At 44.5% G+C, this 18,266-nt stretch overlaps 1 protein-coding gene across 3 annotated transcripts in view; it reads left to right on the forward strand.

Moving 5' to 3' along the window:
* PAK3 (p21 (RAC1) activated kinase 3) overlaps window positions 1–18,266 on the forward strand; it is a 190,503-nt gene that overhangs the window by 118,241 nt on the left and 53,996 nt on the right. For all 3 annotated transcript variants that reach the window (XM_054040344.1, XM_054040343.1, XM_054040345.1), the window contains one exon: window positions 14,532–14,728. In XM_054040344.1, the coding sequence (XP_053896319.1) occupies window positions 14,554–14,728 (175 nt within the window). In that variant the 5' untranslated portion in view covers window positions 14,532–14,553. The remainder of the gene's footprint in view (window positions 1–14,531; window positions 14,729–18,266) is intronic.

The following is an 18,266-nucleotide window of genomic DNA, read 5'->3' on the forward strand; positions in this document are numbered from 1 at the left end:
CCTAGGGACTCTCTAGTGGCAGTCACTTACTGCCCTCCTTCAACTCTCTACTGCCTGCTTCCCTGGGCCATTTCCCATAGCCCCAGCACCTTCTCTGCACCTTTGTGTCAGGGCCCCAGTCTGGCAGTCGTCAGCCTAGAGTGCCCCCAGCCTCTGCTGCCCTGCCCTGGGTGCTTCTCTAAGAGCCACCTCTTCTTCCTTTGCCCTCCAGGGAGAGACTCTGCTCCTCTCTGCCCTGCAGCCTTCTTATAGGGCCCAGCCTGGCCCTGATACGCTGCTTTCAAGCCTCCACTTGATTGGCTCCCAATAAGCCCCTCCAGGATTGTCTGGGGCTCTGCGCAGCCTCTTTGGCTTGCTTTAACCCCTTCCATGCCAGAGTGGGGCAGCTGCCCCACTGCAGCCTGCTCTAGATCCATAATCCCAACCCCCCAAGTAGATGTGCTGTTACATGCAATAGGGTCACTAGCACAGCAAGTGAATGTTAGATATACAGAGTTAGTTGGCTGTTAAAAAGGCCTGGTGGGGAACAAAAGAAAAAAAATACTGTTCCTGGGAAATTAAAACGGGATATGTATGCCTGCCTGTAATTGAACCCAGAAGCTCTGCACAGCACCTAACAGAACAGGCCTCTGGATGGTATCCAATATCAAAAATTGGGCGAGTGGTAAATAATGAAGAGGAAGGTCCCTGATCCAGAGCAATCTGAATTGTTTGGTGAAATGGGCACATGCAAATAATATGCATTTTAATACAGCTAAATGTGTACATCTCGGAACAAAGAACATAGGCCATACTTACAGGATGGGAGACTCCATCTAGCAAAACAGTGACAAGATCTGGCAGATAATCAGTTGAACATGAGTTCCCAGTGAGACCTTGTGGCCAAAAGAGCTAATGTGTTTGGGATTCACAAACAGGGGAATCTCAAGTAGGAGTAGAGAGAGGTTATTTTACCTCTGTATCTGGCACTGGTGAGACACCTGCTGGAATACTGTGTCCAGTTCTGGGGCCTACAGTTCAAGAAGGATGTTGATATATTGAGAGGGTTCAGAGAAGAGCCATGAGAACGATTAAAGGATTGGAAAAGTCAAAGAGCTCAATCAATTTACCTTAACAAAGAAGGTTAAGGGGGGAGTTGATTACAGTTTAATTGTCTACACAGGGAACAAATATTTAATAGTGGTCTATTCAATCTAGCGGAGAAGGGTATAACATGATCCAATGCCTGGAAGTTAAACTAGACAAATTCAGAGTAGAAGTAAGGTATAAATTTAACAAGGAGGTTAATTATCCATTGGAACAATTTACCAAAGGTTGCTTAAACTGTCTCATCCCTTCCAAAGCCTGTGTGGTGATTTTGGTACAGCTGGCACATGTCTAGTAGAACATGAACCAGGACATGCCAAGTATATCCTGCATCAGCAGTGGGGAGTCTCATTCTGCCCTGTGATACACACACCTCTCCCTGACTTCCCCAAAGACATGCACATATCTCAAGACAGAATTGACTTCTCCATGTGTCCCATGGGGAGTGTGTCATTGGGGGAGGAGCCAAAGTAATTAGGTATTCATGTTCAAAACAAGAATATTTCAGCTGGTTTATGCTTCTCATGTTGTCACGGCAGAACTTTTATGAATGCATCAAACAGAGTAAACTTTAGAAGAGCAGAGAAGGCACCAACCCAGCAGAGGTGAGGGAAACAGGGTGACTTTGGGCTAGTAAAATTGCATGAAGTCTATTTTTTCATATACACAGAATAAGAAACATAATGAGAGAAATGCCAGTTATGTTATTAAACACCCCTTAACTTCAATGGGAGTTTAGGGTTCACAAAAGAATGTAGGACTAAGAGCTAGTCTTGATTTATATTATTGCACAAGCAAGAATGGGACTCTATTGGGATAGGCGTACATACCTAGTAAGAGCTCTGCACCAAAATGTACAGTATAAATAAACAAGAAAGAAAAAGGTGGGAGTCAAGAAGGAAACTTACAGCAACAGAGGGAGTTTGTCAGCTCCGCCCTGAATGAGGTCAACAGGAGCCCTCTTTTGTCAACATAGCTATGTCTACACTGGGGGTTTTGTTGGCTTAGCTCTGTCGGTCAGGGAGTTGTTTTTTTTCCAGACCTCTGACCAATATAACTAGCTGCTATAACTGAAGTGTAGACCCAGCCTAATGCTGTTTGGGGAGGTGGTATAGCGATGCCGGCAGAAAAATTCCTCCTGTAAGCATATGCTTTATCTAAGTGGTGGGCTCTGCTGGTGTAGCTATACAAGTAAAGCATCTGTAGCATAGACAAGGCCCGAGGTCGAGAGAGAGTTGTGACTCCCCCAAGGTCATACAAGTACTCCGTGGAAAAGCCAGCAATTTAACCCAGTTCTCCAGTTTAGAGCCCTATCCACTGAACCATCCTTCCTCTCTGGCACTAACTCCATGCCAGGGAAAAGTGGGTGTGGTAATTGGACAGTGAAGAGATGCAGCAGTCCATCTTCCGACTGTACATGCTCGAGGATGTTGTGTTCCCCTGCATAGAACACATGAAACGCAGTCAGACACTGTCAGACAAGGCAAGTCAAACTTCAAGTGCTAAAGTGTGTTATTTGTTGGCATAAGAAACAGGCTGAAGCAATTTCAGTTCCAGTTGGATGTGTTTAAAGGATCTTTTTCCAGTTATACTGGTATAATTATACTGGTGTCGTTAATTGCTGTAGTTAAACTGGTATAACTCCCCAGTGTGGACCCTCCTTAATTCCAGAATAAGAGTGGCTTTTTTTGGCTTAGCTTAAACTGCTTTCAAAGCAACATAAGCTAAATCCAGAAAAAGGCACTAAAACTATAGTGCTTTACATTCACACCCTACTTTTTAATGGTATAATTTCCCTTTGTAGACAAATCCCAAGAAAACATTTCTTTGTTTGGAATGTGTGGGGCAAGGGTCTTTGATGGACCTAACTGATTTTAAGACTAGCTTCTTATGCTTATTGCTATATAGAGCCTTTACATGAAGTTGTTAGTGGATTGTATCAGTAAACAGGGAAAACTTGCAGGTTCTTTTTTATTTTCCAACAGACAAATGAAGTGTTAATTAAGATCTTGTGGACTTCCCCCCCTCCCACACACACACATGAATATTTATTCCCGATGTCATTATTGCTTGACTGGACTGAAGGAAATGTTATGTAATAAAGAGTGTAATTCTAAGGATGGGTTCTAGTGATCTAATATATTTCTATTGTCTTTCCTATCTATCTCTTCTATGCTCTTTCCATAATGTCCATCCCTGTGGTAACTAAGCACTGTACTTAGATGCTGGGGCCCAGAGCAGTGGTGCTCAACCTTTGGTCTGTGAGTCACAAAATGACAAAAAAAAATATTTTATGAGTTGTTCTGGGATTGGGGGGTGGGAACTAAGGGGTGGAATGGGCAGGAGGCAGTAGCCATAGTAGCGGATAGGTGGTGGAGAGAGAAAAGAGAGTTGCTCCTTCCTTATCCTCCTCCCTGGATGTCATCTGTGTCCTAGTGACACAGGGATTTTTCTGTTTTCTTAGTGGGGTATGATCCACCAGCCTTTCCCTTGTGACCCACAATTAGGTCACACTTCACTGACTGTGGAAGCACATCTAGAGGAATAAGCACCGCTACTGCCCCTTTTACAGGAACAGTTTAAAGGACAGAGTGTCCCTGAGGAAACTCCCCCAGTGCAGGGGCAGTGTGTTTGTGGCCTTTCATTGTCCCTCCCTCTGAGCTCCATGAATAGAGGCATGTCAGGTTGCTTTGGGCTTCCGTAATTCAGGCTGTGGCGAAGCTGCCATAAGTTAGAGCAGTCCCTGAGATAGCTTTAGCACTGCTCCCTGGAGCAGCCCAGAATCTAGGAGGTGCAAAGATAGCTCAAAGCTACCTTTTGCCTCTCCTGAGCTGTGCCTCCTGAAAAGCACATCACAAAATCTGGCCCAATGTTGGTCACTGGGAATTCCTGGGGAGAGCTGAGTGAATAATTTTTTTTTTTTTGCAATTTGGTGGCCAAGCTGACAATTTTGGGTAGAACAACAATGTTTAGTTCTACCTGGAATATTTTTTTTTGTTTTGTTACATCTTGATGTTTTCTACCCTTAAGCCAAATCTAGCTGTTTCAAAAGGAAACATTTTGAAGTGAAAAGTCAAATTGTTTCATTTCAAAAGTGTCAAAATGAATTCAACTTTTTCCAATTTTTGGTTTTTAATTTCCCAAAACTGTTCACCAAAACCAATCCAATTCTGCAAATAGTTTGTCTCCCCACAGCTGCATTTTTGGGGGAGTGAATAAACTGACTGAATTTTGTCCAGCTCTGCTCCTCGGTTTTACTATCCAACTCAATCTTACACTTGCTTCCCCTCCCTATATGTCAGCTTCCCCATCTGCAAGAGGTTCACCATTCCCAGTCTGATTTCCTAAACCTTCAGAGCAAAGCTTGAATGGTTCATCATGTGGTCAGGTCCATGGGGTGACTGCAGAGTTTGGATGTGTTATGTTTTGATGAGAAGTGCACACAAGGAAAATGTTTTGCCAGGATGTGCTCTAGGCCTGGATCCAGGTCCTGCAGGGCAGATAGTGACTCTCCCTCCTTCTGTTGTTTTCCTCCTTGGTGTCTCACTGCTGCAGTGCATCCCTAGTGTCCTTATCCCATTCAGGCCATGCTATTCATTCCAGGTTATCCAATGCATTTAGGCTCAGATTCAGCAAAGCACTTAAGCATGTGCTTAACTTTAAGCATCAGTGACTTCAGTGGGTAAAGTTAAACATGTGCTTTGCAGGACTCGGGCTCAGACTGAAAAGCTACCCCCTGCTTTTGTGAGTGAAGATGTTGCAGAATAAATACTTCCTCCATACTGAACCTCTGATGCGCTATAGGCGATTTGCTGTACGCCCCTGGCCTATAGAAATGGAGGGGAGTCAGAGGTCCCATACAGCTGAACCGAGCAGATGCTGGGAATGGCTATCAGGATGCTGAGGAACCTGGAGAAGTACAGCAAGTCTTCACCAGGTGGGAAGAAGAGTTCAGGCTGGGCAATGAGGTGAAATCTTATTAGACACGTTATTTCATACTGTTGGGTACTGCTGACATGATTCCTGTATAGAATAAGAGTGCAAAAAGCTATGGAAAGTACTGTAGCCAAACGGTTAGAACCGGAGACTGGCTGAAAAGTTTGTTAAAATGAAATTCAGTTGAAAGAAAAATCTTGGTATTCGAGCTTGTGAAACAACAAACAAACAAACACACAAACACAATAGCGTGCAGAGTTCTATTTCTGGCTCTCCTAATGAGTCACTGTGTGACCTTGGCTGAGTCACATGGCAGTCTGGGTCAGACAAGTGGGAATGATAGTCACCCAGATCTAAATCGTCTCCATTAAATTTCCATACATATTTTCTCAAAAGCATCAAATGTACTGTGTTCACTTTCTGACAAGATTCTAGTAAGTGAATTTACTGGCAGGAATGTTCATGGAATAGTGAATTTGAAACCAACATTAAAGAATTATTTAGTGCAAATGAATTTTGGACTCCGACATTAGTATTCATATCAGACCTGATTCTAAAAGTTATGTTTATCCAATCAGAGAAGAGAAGCGTTTGGATTGGACACAGCTTGAATTTTGAACATCCAGTCCTCAGAATGAGTTGCTTGGGAAGAGTCAGAGGCCAAGAGTTACTTGTAGAAGTTTTCTGGGAATAATTTTGAATAAAGAATACACTAGAGAGAATTATAAGCTCCTTACAGACTAGTTGGAAACAGAAACAGAGAGTAAATTAAAAAATTATTCAATCTGAATGATTTGCTCAGCTCAAATAATGCTTACTTGCCTGATAGGCGTTTTGTGAGGCTTAATTGCTGAATTTTTGGAAAGTGCTTTGAGAGACTTGTATAAAAGCAATTCTAAATGTGAGGCATTGTTAAATTAGGGCTTATAGGTTTATAATAGTTGCAATTATTCATGTAGTGTGTGGAGTTATATTTTACTTTGTTTTACTGGTTAAAAAGGCATAATGGTTACAGCTAGATACATAGATAAAAGATTCTTTTATTCAGAAAATTTGTGTCACTGTGTCCATTTAACTAACAGCTGGCGTAAGTGAATGCCACTATTGGCATTATTATTATGGCTTATCATATTGCCTGGGACCCCAGTCGTGAACCAGGACCTCATTGTGCTTGGAGCTGTACAAAGAATAAAAAGATGGGCCCTGCCCTAAACATCTTATAGTCTACGTATAAGACAAGGGACAACAGCTGGATACAGATAGCTTGACGGGGAACACAAGGAAATATTGGGACAATACTGGTCACCGTGATAGGCAATGGCTCAGCACACCAGCAACCTAACCGTTCTCAAATTTTTATAGGCATAGTGGCATGAATGCTAAGGAGAGGAAGGACAATGCATTAGTTTTACAGGGAACTACTCCCAGGTGTGAAGGGCAACATGGGAGAGAGCACAAAGTACTTGTTTTTTAACAAGTGGGTGAGGGTGGATGAGTCATGTGGTGATCAGAAATGGGAGTCAGCATTTCAGTAGTGAATGAGAGATGATAGGTGGGCCATGAAGGGCCTTAAAAATGAAGATCTGCAGCTTACGTTGGATGTGATAGAAAAGGGGGAGCCAGTGGAGAGATGCAAAGAGAGGGGTGACATGGTCAAAGTGACAAGCTAGGAAAACTATCTTTGCAGAAGTATTCTGAATGGATATGAGCAGAACGAGATTGCATTGTTCAAGGCCAGAGAGAGGGATGTTGCAGTAACTGAGACCCAAGATGAGTGCATGGGTGAGAGTTTTAGCTGTGTGGATGGATAGGAAAGACCGTATTTTAGAGATGTTCTGCAGAAAGGATCTGTAAGACTTAAGTATGGATGTGAGAACCTAGAGAGAAATCTGAGTCAAGGATGCCACACAGGTTATGGACCTGAGTGGTAGGCAGGATGGTGGTGTTTTCCAAAGTGATCAAGAAAGGAATAGGAAGGTCTTGGGGTGAAAAATTGCAAGCTCTGTTTTAGTCCTGTTGAACTTGAGCTGATGATTAGACAATCCTGAGGAGATGTCAGAGAAAGTAGGAGATTTTAGCTTGGACAGGAGACAGGTCTGGAGCAGAGAAGTAGATCTGTGTATCATCCACATAGAGATGGTAGTAGAATTTCTGGGTGAAATACATTGAGATAAGGTGTAGAGGGAGATGAGAAGGGGACCAAGGACAGAGCCTTGAGGAACCCCCACAGAAAATTGGAAGGGTGACAAAGAGGGTTCTCCAAAAGACACACTGTGATTAGAAAGGTAGAAGAAGAACCAGGAGAGGACAGTCATAGAAGCCAATGCAGGATAAGATTTCAAGAGGAGGAGCATGGTCTATGGTGTTGAACGCAGCTGACAGCCCACGGATGAGGTTGGAGCACCAGATCTTGGCTTTAGCTAGGACTTCAACAAGAGTAATTTCAGTGGAATGCAAGGGGAAGAACTTGGATTGGACAGGGTCTAGGATGGAAATTGAGGAGAGGAATTTCAGACAGCAATTGAAAACAAAATGTTCAATGAGCTCTGAGAGATGAAAGGGAGAAGGCAGATGAGGTGGTAACTGGAGAGACAAGTACAATTGATGATGACCTGATGCTACTCTTGCTGGATGGTGTGTGCTGGTACATTGCTTTAGGTTGCTCAATAGTATTATCCTGTTCATAGTTGTACTGTAGAATTGCTTATAATCGAGGCTCATATATTCTGCAGTTCTCTGGCTGCAGAATTTACCAGGGAATTTATGCCTTACTGCAAAATTGTGCTCTACAATCAGTTCTTTTAAAGTTTCTAGCTCCTGTGGCTGCAGAGAGAATCTTGAAAATATGACTAGTGTAAACAATACTGTTGTCTTCCTGAGTTTGCAAAGAGCCTGAAACAATAGCTCTGAGAGGTTTGAACTGCCATTCACCTCAGTCACTGTCCTTTGGATTCCGCAATCATTAGGCCGTAGAATAGGCTATTTTTCCAAGAAGCTGAGAATTCAGTACTTTTATCCTGGAATTTGCAGTTTTGCTGTCGTGGGCACTGGATATTTTGTTTTGTGTCTTTGCGCTGCTGGGTCCTGTCTTCAGGTCCCTCTTGTAGTCCAAATTATCCCACAGGGAAGAGTAATACAGCATGCTTCATGCAGCATTCTATAAAACCAGGCAGCTGGGGTCAGGGATCTAGACATGGAGTCTATCTTGCAACCAAGAGTGGAGGGAACCAGAAGTGTAGACTGGCCAGTTGTGCTGCCTGGTGAACAGGGAATCTGCCAGGCCCTGGATTTTTAAGGTAAGCTGCTGATGTTGGCTACACGCTCTTCACCTTCCCTGGCACTTAAAGAGATTCTGAGCCGGGTCACAGGATAATATCATGGCTGCTGAGGCCCTGGGAGCCACGCCACCTGGAGAACATAGCAAAAAAATCAAAACCAAACACCCATTCTCAAAAACAATCACTGACAAAATAAACAACAAGGAATCTTACACCAATGAGTTTTTTCATCTGTGATCAGAAGTGTGTGTATTTAAGAGTACAGACGGGAATAGGAGTGAAGGAGAGAGAATAAATAAACTTTGCTGCAGAATTTAGGGGTACTTAACAAGGAATTTGGTCTCATTATGTCATGGAAGTCATAGGTCCTTGTTTATAACCAGTGGGATGTAAATACCATTTTGTAATGAGAGGGTTTCCCATGAGTGTTGGGCTATACACTGACTGGTTTATTGTCAGCATTATTGATGAGAGCAATTAAAGAATTGTTTTGAAAAGTAAACTCCACATGCAAAGAATTATGGCCTTTGCAAACATAAGAAAATGGAAGCCAGTTTTTGATCTTCCATTCTTGTTAGTGTCTCTGAACAAAGGGAAAATCTTTGGTAATTTTAGCGGTGTCTGATTAGGAATGGTATGGGCAGGAGGGATTTTTTAAAGTATGGACACACTGTGCAGTCCTATGGTGGAAGTCTGAAGCTGGGTATGACAGTGCAAAGGAACACTCACCTCTTGAGTGCCTCCAAGAAGCTGGGTGCAGTTCCACAGTCCTTTTCTTGCCCCAGTGCCTCCTGCAGGTTGCTGACTGACCATGGTGAGTCTTCAGTAGCTTGTCCCTCCAGCCCAGTCACAAAATCCAAACGGTACTTCCAGGGTACTAACCTGCTTATTTGTTGGACTCTATTTCGCTTTCTAGGGTCCTGAGCCCCAGCTCTGGGTCCCTTCAATTCAGCCCTTTGTTTAGGCTCCCAGTTAAGGCCTGTCTAGGGTTACCATATTCAAACATTTAAAAAAGAGGACACTCCACAGGGCCCTGGTCCCGCCCCCAACTCCACCCCTTCCCCGCCCCTGGCCCCGCCCCTTCCCCGCCCCCATTCCAACCCCTTCCCCAAAGTCCCTGCCCCAACTCTGCCCTCTCCTCTGAGCACCCCACATTCCCCCTCCTCCCTCCCGCTCTGATCTTGGTTGGGGGTTGCTAAGTGCTTCCCTGCTCCCCACTCGCCCTGCAGCCCCTGCACCCCCCACCCCTGCAGCCTCTATGCCCTTGCCTGCCTTGCTCCTCCTCACCCTGCAGCCCCTGCATCCCCCCGCCCCTGCAGCCTCTGTGCCCCCTGCTCCCCACTCGCCCTGCAGCCCCTGCACCCCCCGCCCCTGCAGCCTCTGCGCCCCCCACCTGCCCTGCCCCTGCAGCCTCTATGCCCCTGCCTGCCCTGCTCCTCCTCGCCCTGCAGCCTCTGCATCCCCCCCCACCTGCCCTGCTCCCCGGCTCACCTGGCAGAGGGAGAGCTGCGGGCTCCACGTGGACCCAAAAACTGTGCCGCGCTGCTCTGCGGGGGAGGGGGAGGGACTCTGGCTGCTAGAGGCCCCAGTGGCTGCGAGCGGCTTTCAGTCAGGCCCAGCCATCCAATCAGCCGCACCACACTCTGCATGAGGGGAAGGGGGAAATCCTGGACATTTCTACTTTATTAGAAATCTCCCCCCGGACGGCCATTTAAAGCTGAAAAAGCCAGACATGTCCGGGGAAACCCGGACGGATGGTAACCCTAGGCCTGTCCCCTTCTTGGGATTTATGCCACTTTACCTGTGGCTAGTAGGGGAACATAGGCCTGCCCACCATTCCAGATTTCAACCTAGGGCCCCCATCTACAGCAGACACATATTGTTTACTTCAATCTATTGCTGCTGTTTTGCTGGGCCTCTTTTATCTCCAGCCAATCTCAGAGCCCGCATCCTCAGGGTCTTCTCTAGCCGCAGGGCTTTGCCCTCCCATTCCAGTCAGGAACTGAACTTGCTAAGGCCAGACAACTCCTTTTATCTGAGCCTGGTGGGCTCTGATCGGCTGCTTCCATGAAGCCTCTCTAGACAGGCCTGGAGGACCCACCTTTGCTGCTTCTTTCCTGTCACTTTACTGCTGGGGCGATGTGTTGTAGGACTGTGGAGCCTCCTGTAGGGAACTGCAAAGGCCAGGTCCAACCCGGCACAGTTAATTTTCTTTTGTTTCAATCCAGTGCTGTATTATGATGTTTGCAATGTAAACGGAAAGGACAGCAGATGGGGCTTGAGCAGGAAAAGTGTAAATTGAAAGTGTCTCCATGCGCACTGCCTCCTGACTTGCTTTATTTTTCCTTTAGACACTTTCAGAAAGTTAATATCAACCGTTAATCCTTTTAGACTATCACCCTTATTTGGTTTAGAAGTGAATAATTCTGCTGTGTACGGCTCTTGAAACTGAGCCTGAAGCAGCTCTGAACAAAATATAGTATTCCTTTCAAGAACTTGGAAACAATTACATCATAGGCAAATTGGGCCAGAAACCATTAATAGTATTCTTTGTGCAAAGAAATCCCATGGGGGGGCCTATTTCAGCAAACTGGCATTGCTTACAAACAGATATAGTAACAGATACAGTTGTCCCCATTCTGTGGGAGAGCTGAAACTTCATACAGTGCAAAAGACTTCACAAAATAAACGTCTTTCTTTTGATAACAAATTTAAAAAGCTGCCTCAATGGTTTTATCATCTCTTTAATGCTAGTGATCTCAGAGGGTGAAGGCTGTCTTTGGCGCACTGAAAAGTATTTATAGCTGGGTTAACGATAAATAAACGCCTTTGAGATTATTGTGGCCTTTAGCTCATAGTTTGTAAGAATTGTCTAAGGCCATGTGAGGAGGGCATAAACCTCTTTGTCACAGAGCAAAATTCTTTGGCTGGAAGCTGACTGAACCATTTATAATACATTAAGGGTGTATCTACACTGCCATTAAAAACCTGTGGCTGGCCCGGGCTTGCGGGGCTCAGGCTAAGGGAATGTTCAATTGCAGTGTAGATGTTCGGGCCCGGGTTGCAGCTCAAATCCTAGGATGCTACCCCTCCACCCGCCATTCTCCTGCTTGCTGCCCGCCTGCTGCATGACTCCTCACCCACCTGCCTGCCCCTCACCTCCCTGCTAGTCTCCTCACCCTCCGTCTGGCGCCCTCCCCCCGTCCACCCAACCGCCACTCTCCTTCTCGCCATCCACCCACCTCCTCACCGCCCTCCCGCCTGTCCACCTGCTGCTTGCCTCCCCATTCGCCTCCTCACCCCATTTGCCTGCCTGCCTGCCTCACCTTCCTGCCTACCTCCTCACCTGAATATCGGGACAAATGGCGTCACAATCGTACATCGTCGGGACGCGGAACAAAGGGCTAAATATTTGGACAGTCCTGATTTTATCCAAGCGTGGGGCCCCCCAAAGCGCGGGGCCCGGGGCAGTCACCCTGATTCACCCTGCCCAAGGGACGGCTCTGCCTGCGAGGTAGAAGGATCCCAGAGCTTGCGCTGCAGCCTGAACCCAAACATCTACACAATTAAACAGCCCCTTCACCTGAGCCCCACAAGCCTGAGTCAGCTGGCCCAGGCCAGCCATGGGTGCAGACATACCCTAAGGCAGTGACTCTCAATTGACTGAACAGGAAGTAGGACTGAGTGGACTTGTAGGTGCTAAAGTTTTACATTGTTTTGTTTTTGAGTGCAGTTATGTAACAAGAAAAATCTACATTTGTAAGTTACACTTTTACGACAAAGAGATTGCACTACAGTACTTGTATGAGGTGAATTGAGAAATACTATTTCTTTTGTTTATCATTTGTACAGTGCAAATATTTGTAATAAAAATAATAATATAAAGTGAGCACTGTACACTTTGTATTCTGTGTTGCAATAGAAATCAATATATTTGAAAATGTAGAAAAACATCCAAAATATTTAATAAATGTCAATTGGTATTTTATTGTTTAACAGTGCAATTAATCGCAATTAATTTTTTTAATCGCAGTTAATTTTTTTGAGTTAATCACGTGAGTTAACTTTGATTAATCAACAGCCCTAGTAATAGCCTGTATGAAATGGGGTGGGGTGGCGTAGGGGCGTGTCTCAGTTCAGAACCTAGTTTGTAGGAACTGGATTTAAAGCTCCACTCATTGCAAAATCCATTATCACATCTCCAGTGCAAGAATGAGGCACGTCAGCTGGTTTTGCACTGCCACTTCCTGTATTATATCTATCTGCGGGAAAAAAGATTTGAATCTCAAAGCCTGTCAATCTGTGAGTTCATGAAGGCTAAATTCAGGTAAAATAAATACAGTAATAAAGACCAAAAATCATGAAACAATCAATTTGTGAGCAGTACTTTAAAAACAACAAAAAATATATTTTTTCCAAGTTTTTATAACAAATTTATACTGGGGTGAACTTCTCTAATTTTGGAACTAATCCTTTAGTGTATACATGCATGTAACTCTCTCACTGAAGCCAATGTTAATTTTATTAACGCATAAAAAACGGTTGTACTATAGGAGAAAGTCTTGACAGAATTTTAGCTCTGTCAGTGTTAACGCAGTTACTCTTAGAGACGTTATCCCCAATCCTGCAAACAATAACTTTCACTTGGCCAAACCTTGAGCATAAGATTTACGTTTATAGGGCCTCAGGGTGGGACCTTGCAAGTGTGATGGCTGCCATCTTTAGCCGACACACACGCTGGGAGCCTCCAGAGCTAAAACTACAAGCTGCTTCAGCTTAAGCTAAAGAGCCTTGGTTGCCTAGCTGGGGGCTGTAACAACTCATCTCATCTGCGGATCAGCACAGATGGGGACCTGTAAGTAACACACACTCACCAGTGGGTTATATAAGCCCTTTCTGACTGGAGGGTTTCTGAGGGCAGGGTGTTTATAGAATTGGACTCTTTTAAAAAAGTTTAATATATCTAAAATTGATGAACGATCCTTTCTGAATCAGATATTATTTTCAGGTCTTATGTATTAAGATTTTATTTGACCAAATTACTGCTTGCTTCTTACCCCAGTTTGATAGCATCATACTTTGTACAGGCGAGTCTCATCTTACGCGGGGGTTCCATTCTGCGGTTAGCGTGTAAAGCGAAAACCACGTATAGTCAAAATTATATTGAGTTGAATGGCGGGCGAAATCGCCCGCACTACAGGTACAGTATTAAAATTGTTATTTTTCTCTTTTTTTTGTTTTTGTTTTTGCCGACCGCATAAAGCTGAAATTGCGCATGTTAAATGTGTGTAAGATGCGACAGACCTGTACTTACAGATATAGGAGAGAGGTTGTGAAACAGAAAATTTGATTTGCTTTCCCCCCCTTACATCTATTTGCAAAACTTGTATAATTATTTCTAGGTAATTCTTACTACAATTATGAAGCAAAAAAGCCCTTGTGACTAAAGTAATGTACAGTACCAGTATACATAGCCCAGCACTTATGGTGACAAACCAGTGCACAAAGCAATGATCATTAACAACCCTACAATAACAAAATGGTACAGTCAGCCAAGCATCATAAGCAACCCTACAATAACAAACCTGTATGGTAATACAGAGCATTAGGGATGGGGTGGGACTCAGAGCTGATTTTAGTTTGAAGCTTCCAAAAGATGATTATAATATGGTTTCCAATATGTGGTGGTGATTTTTCATATTTTTTAATCTTGATTTTGAGGCAAACATATGGTTCGTTTTTATGTGTAAAATACTTTAAATTATTGCTTTAGAATAGTTTCCCTTGAAAAAATGCCCCCCTTCCAGTGAAGCCCCCACACTCCCTGGGGTACTCTCAGCAAGCATGAAGCAGGGAGGAAATCAATATTTGTGACCTGTTACCCCCTTGCCAAGCAATTTTCTGCATTGCAGAAGTTGTAAATGTCAGATATTTTCAATGAATATCTCTAATTTTTGCTCTGGTAGGTCTGTGCTGGTTTGAGATGAAAACCCTGTTTGTAAGTAGGACGAAAATGAGTTTTAAATATAATTTTAAAAGGCTTTAAATTAAAATGCTTTAACATTTATTTTACCACAGTTATGATTAGCAGTAGTATTTATTTATAGCGCCAAGAGTACCCAATTCGAAAGGCTAAAACGAACTTCTACCACATGCCCCTCCTTGGTTCCTTCTTCCCCTCCCAGCATCCCAAGCTTGGTGATCTGTAGCTTTTTGTACTGCTTTTTACAGGAGGCTGTGAGGGCTGCTGAAGATGTCCGATAGTCTGGATATTGAAGAGAAACCTCCAGCCCCTCCGTTGAGAATGAACAGCAACAATCGTGATTCTTCAGCGTTGAACCACAGCTCCAAACCGCTCCCCATGGCCCCAGAAGAGAAGAACAAGAAGGCCAGGCTGCGCTCCATCTTCCCAGGAGGAGGGGATAAAAGTAAAGTATCAGCAGTGCAAAGGGGCTACTTTTCTCTCTTCCTGTAGTGTGTTGGTTGCTGTTTTTACTTTCTGCCTGTGCTTTCTTTCTGTTTCATCTGTGGGACATGCTAATTAAAAACCTCCCCAAAGCGTTATGTTACTATAATTCTAATGCCATATTTTCAAAGAGGAGGAGGTGATGTTTAATTAACTATCTTTGGGTAGCTGACCAGAACAGTAAAACACACAAGTGGTCTTGCATTTTTTAAATGCAGTTGCGGTTTAGACTGGGTTTTGTCTTGCATTTGCAGAGTGAAACCAAGGGAATAAGGTTCAAATTTCATTTGCAAAATTAAGGGAGGCATGTGTTTTGAATTTATAAAAAAATGTATTTGCATTTAAAGAATGGAGAGAGGGGTCTTGCTTTTATTTGCACTTGTAGAGATGAGGAAGCGGGTGTGTAATTTTTAAATAACAACAAAAACACCTTAATTACGGTAGAAGTGTGTCTTGGATTTTTTAAATGCGTAAACCAGGAATGTATGTTGTGTTATTTGAATTTCTGGAGAGAACTATGTCTTGTATTTTTAAATGCATTTGCAGAGTGAAGGAAGGTAAGGTGGTGGGTATTTTAAATGCAGTTACAGTCAAGCCAGTAGGCTGTGTTGCATTAGTTGAAATGCAGATGTAAAGGTAGAAGTGAGTCTTATATCAGAACCAAGACGGAATGATGCAAATCTTCCCTTGTATAAGAAGGTTTTTTGTGACATTACTGTGAGAGCAGCGGAGCTCCTCCCAGTTCCAGGTTGTTGCCACAATTGATTTTCTGACCTGCAGGATCTGCACCATGCAAAGGGAATGGAAGCTCCTGCTTTGTAACATGATCACAGCCACTTGTCCCTGTTTGGAGAGGCTATTAGTACCCCATTTTAATGAAGTTTGAGAAAAGTCTCTAATAGCTGCATTTCAGTGGCTTGATACAGCATGCACAGGATGGGTACGAGATGCCTTGGGCAACACAGGGTTGGGGAGCAGATAAGGCGGAGCTGTGACTACCGCTGCACTTTGCCTTATGAATAACCAGAGTTGGGACTGGATGAGTGAGTGTATGGGGGAGAGGGGGATGTTGTGCATACAGTTCTTAAACCGTGATACATTGATTGTATATTAAGGGGGGTATTTGTAATGTGTCAGCACGAGGTGGGTCTGAGAGTGTATTAAGAGTAAGTTACTGGACTAGAGTTCAGTGGGGACATTAGGCGTTAATGGGGGCATATATGTTATGAATGTATTGGGGTGAATTTCTGGGGTGGGGTTATTTGGGGGTGTTGAGGAATTCAGAGGTGAGTGGGGGCTGACTGGAGGTGCTAGGGGTATATGTGCTATGGGACAGGGTGTAATGGGAAGTGTCTGGGTGTATGTGCTGTGGGAGGAGGGTAGTGGGGCAGGTGGTGCTGTTAGGGGTGTATGTGCTATGGGACAGGGTGTAATGGGAAGTGTCTGGGTGTATGTGCTGTGGGACGAGGATAGTGGGGCAGCTGGTGGTGTTAGGGGTGTATGTGTTATGGGACAGGGTGTAATGGGAAGTGTCTGAGTGTATGTGCTGTGGGACGAGGGTAGTGGGGCAGCTGGTGGTATTAGGGGTGTATGTGTTGTGGGACAGGGTGTAATGGGAAGTGTCTGAGTGTATGTGCTGTGGGACGAGGGTAGTGGGGCAGCTGGTGGTGTTAGGGTTGTATGTGCATTGGGGCAGGGTTGAGTCACTGGGTGGGGATGGTTGGGGATGTCTGAGCTATGGCCATAGGGGCTGAGTCACTGCTGTGCGGTCCTAGGGTCTGCGGACCGTGGCACCTCCCTGCCCCAACCCCTATTGCCTAGACAGCCGGAGATGCCCCATGCAGGCATTTTCCCACCAGTGCGCAGCACTCTCTTCCCAGCCACTGCTGCCTAGGGGCTCAGAGTGCAGCGCAGTGCATGGGAAGCAGCTTGCTGCCGGTGACGTAAGGGGCCCCAGCCCAGGGTGGGGGAAGCCCCAGCCGAATGGAAGCGGAGGATGTAGCCACTGTAGAGTGGCCATACAGGTGGAATTGAAAGCAGCAGGCCTGGGAGGTGAAGGGTAGGAACAGGGGAAAGGAGATCTTGGAAGGAAAGACAATACTCCAGGAGGACCACCCGCAGCAAGAGAAGTGTTCTCCCTCCTGCTATTTACAAGTTGCCCTTTACCCTGCTGCTGCTTTCTGTGTCCTTGGAGAGGATGGCCTATTGGCCCCTGAGTGTATCCCACTTAGGACTTTGGACCTCTGGCTCAGGTCCGATTATTTAAACCATATTCTCTTCTGGCTCTAACACAGCACTAAAAAGGAGAGGTGACATTTTGACTTGACTCCCTTGATTGAAAACCACCATAGCGGTGACAGAATGACTTGGGTCACTTCCCCTTCTGGCTGGCATCAGAGTGGTGTTGACTGCCTTCTGAGGGAAAACTTCCTCAGCATGAGGTAGTGTGTGAAACGGATACAGAAAAGGGGAGATCCAGAAGGAATCCTTGCCCAAAATAATCTGCAACAACCAAAAAAGTAGTTAATTTTCTTCTCGTATAGAAGATCAGAATCAATTTAGCAGTCATTTAGATTTCATCACTACAGGTGTGACTAGGAGTGAAGTGACTGGGATTTTGTATTTTAATTTTGTTGTGTGAAATAGTAAGAATATTTAGCTTTGATGCTCAGGATGTGCCAAATCCCTTGAAGTGGATTCATCTCCTGGCTGGCTTGTATGTCAGGGTATCAGCTGGCTTGTGCATTCCTCACAGACTTACACAGTGACACAATTTGAAAGTCTTTGTTACAAAAACACAAAGTTACTTTAACATGTCCATTTTGATCCAGTGCAACTGATTGCAGCGTCACATATTTATTTATAATATCCTGCTATCAGCCCTTTTAAACAGAATGAGAGAGAAGGAGAATCATAGGATATTTCTCCTTAAACAGACTAGACATTTGTATCCTTTGTTCATTCACCAGGCCTGAGAAGTGCTAGACTACTTGAAATGTTCTGTCAACCTGCTTTCTTTGTAATGGGTAGGCAGCTGGTGTGCTGTGACTGCTACTTATCATGCTGACCAATACTGTCTCATTGTTTCCTTGTGCTCCCCCTGTCTGATCGTTGTATCCACCTGTTATCTCTCATTTTACAGTTAGTTCCTAAACTCTTTGTACTGTGCCTAGTCCAAGGGGGCCTGATCCATGACTAGAGCCCCTGGGTGTTACCACAATACACATAATTTGTGTTAGGTAATTATATGCTCATGATCACTACAGTATCTAAGTTCCTCTGCCTGTCATGTGTGTTTCCTCAATTCCTCTGTGAGATAGGGAAGTACTATTGCCATTTTACAGATGAGGAACTGAGGCACAGAGAGACTAAGTAACTTGCCCAAGGTCACACAGAAAGTCCTGTGGCAGAGCAGACAATTCAAACCAAGTCTCAAGCTGGTGCTCTAACCACCTTCCTTCCTCTTAAATAATAATGATAGTAGTCAGTAGCTATGGGGG

This window comes from Malaclemys terrapin, chromosome 9 (assembly GCF_027887155.1).
Source record: "Malaclemys terrapin pileata isolate rMalTer1 chromosome 9, rMalTer1.hap1, whole genome shotgun sequence".
NCBI classification, from domain to species: Eukaryota; Metazoa; Chordata; order Testudines; family Emydidae; genus Malaclemys; species Malaclemys terrapin.